Source organism: Cyprinodon variegatus, unplaced genomic scaffold (assembly GCF_000732505.1).
Source record: "Cyprinodon variegatus isolate N-32 unplaced genomic scaffold, C_variegatus-1.0 Scaffold250, whole genome shotgun sequence".
In the NCBI taxonomy this organism is placed as follows: domain Eukaryota; kingdom Metazoa; phylum Chordata; class Actinopteri; order Cyprinodontiformes; family Cyprinodontidae; genus Cyprinodon; species Cyprinodon variegatus.
This window is the reverse complement of record NW_015150703.1, coordinates 309,311-311,396: the sequence shown is the minus strand read 5'-3', so window position 1 is coordinate 311,396 and position 2,086 is coordinate 309,311. Positions and strand designations below refer to the sequence as shown.

The window sequence follows — 2,086 nt, the reverse complement described above, 5'->3', positions numbered from 1 at the left end:
AATAAAAAAATAAAAAAATTCTCTAGACTGGCCCTAATACTGATTTGTATTATTGGATTCCTATGACATTTTTTTCTTTTTTTTTTTTACTATTTGGACCTGAATTCCTTTCCTTAAAGGAAATAAGGCATATGTTCGTGCTAACATGAGGATGTATCACGTTTTAGGCACAAAACTTTAGTTTGAATTTAGCAAATAATATGCCTTTACAGTGATAAACGATTAAATGGCTGACAGAAAGAAAAATGGACTAATGAATTTTGATACATTTATGTCGTGTCTCCATTTTTCTTTTTGTAGGACTTTTACTTTGAAAAGCTGACAGCCGGAGTGGTGTGAGCTTCCGCTGTGTGTTTGACATTAGGTCCGGGTTTTACCTCAGCTTTCTTTATTCCTCCCGTTTCTTTCCCTCTTTAATGCGCCCCGCCAGCCGCATGTGTCTATTTATTTATTTATGCTTTCTGTCTGACAGTATTTAGTTGTTTTAAGTTTTAGTCGTTCCTCCAATGAGAAGGCGTAAAAGATGGAGCTTCACATTTTAGAGCACAGCTTGAAAGTGGCGAGTATAGAGAAGGAGGGGATCGAGGTTTGCACCCACGGATTAATTAAACTCGCCTTCCTGGCCTCCAAAACCAGGTAGGTCACTTCAGAGCCCAGTCCGGCTTTAAATCTGTTTTCTGTGTTTCTGCTGGTGCTGCTGTTGGCTAGCCGGCCGGCTGCTAGTTAACGGCTGTTTATTAAAGCTCCCGGAGTTCAGAGCCTAACATGCCAGGTCTAGGGGCTGTTCTCCGGGCAGCTCGCTGCCCACCGCTCCTCGGCCTGTCCGGCTGTTTGGAGGCTCAGCCTGGAGCTTTGTGGATCCACGCCGGTGCTGGTGTTTATGTTCCGGCTTCCTTTCTTTATTCCAGGATCATTCTTGTCTAATCTGACAAAGTTCTCCAAGCAAATCGGAGGATTTTAAAGGAGGAAAGTTAGAATAAAAACAGCTGAGGTCGTCATGGCCGTGAATAGGAGAATGTGGGCCCCTGGGCTAGGAGGATGTGGGCCCCTGGGCTAGAGCCTGCTTTGCTTCCCTGCCCACACAAGCTGTTTTCAGGCATGCAAATAATGTTATGTCACCTTTCATGCATTCAAATAAAGCTCTGAGTTCCTTACATAAAATCCCCTTAGATCCTTTAAATAGAAAAATAAAGAATTATTACAATAATTTGTGAATTTCTAGCTGTTAGAAAGAATACGGCAGAGTATTAGGGTCAGGATAGAGATTTTTTTTATTTCCAGAATAAAGTCGTAATATTATAAGAATGAAGTCAAAATTATGAGAATAAAGTTGTAACATCTTGACAATAAAGTCGTAAAATTATGAGAACAAAGTCGTAACATCTTAAGAATAAAGTCGTAAAATTACGATAATAAAGTCACAACATTTTGAGAAAAAAGTAAAATTCCGAGAATAAAGTCAAAACATTTGGAGAATAAAGTCATAAAATTATGAGAATAAAGTTGTAACATCTTGAGAATAAAGTCGTAAAATTATGAGAATAAAGTCGTAAAATCTTGAGAATAAAGTCGTAAAATTATGAGAATAAAGTCACAACATTTTGAGAAAAAAGTAAAATTACGAGAATAAAGTCACAACATTTTGAGAATAAAGTCATAAAATTACGTGAATAAATTTGTAACATCTTGAGAGTAAAGTCGTAAAATTACAAGAATAAAGTCATAACATTTTGAGAATAAAGTAAAACTATGAGAATAAAGTCAAAACATTTGGAGAATAAAGTCATAAAATTACGTGAATAAAGTCGTAAAATTATGAGAATAAAGTCGTAACATCTTGAGAATAAAGTCGTAAAATTACGAGAATAAAGTCACAACATTTTGAGAATAAAGTCGTAAAATTACGAGAATGAAGGCGGAACATTTTGAGAATAAAGTCATACAATTACAAGAATGAAGTCATAAAATTACGAGAAAGAAGTCGTAAAATTACGAGGACAAAGTCGTAACATTTTGAGAATAAAGTCGTAAAATTCCGAGAACAAAGTTGCAACATTTTGAGAATAAAGTCGTAAAATTCCGAGAA

The 2,086-nt window shown here is 36.1% G+C and overlaps 1 protein-coding gene across 1 annotated transcript in view; it reads left to right on the top strand.

The window, feature by feature from the left end:
* The first annotated feature begins 357 nt into the window (after positions 1-357).
* The window catches only part of gatsl2 (GATS protein-like 2), a 24,774-nt gene continuing 23,045 nt past the window's right edge, over positions 358-2,086 (top strand). The window contains exon 1 of the mRNA XM_015382141.1: positions 358-636. Coding sequence (XP_015237627.1) covers positions 524-636 — 113 coding nt within the window. The 5' untranslated portion in view covers positions 358-523. The remainder of the gene's footprint in view (positions 637-2,086) is intronic.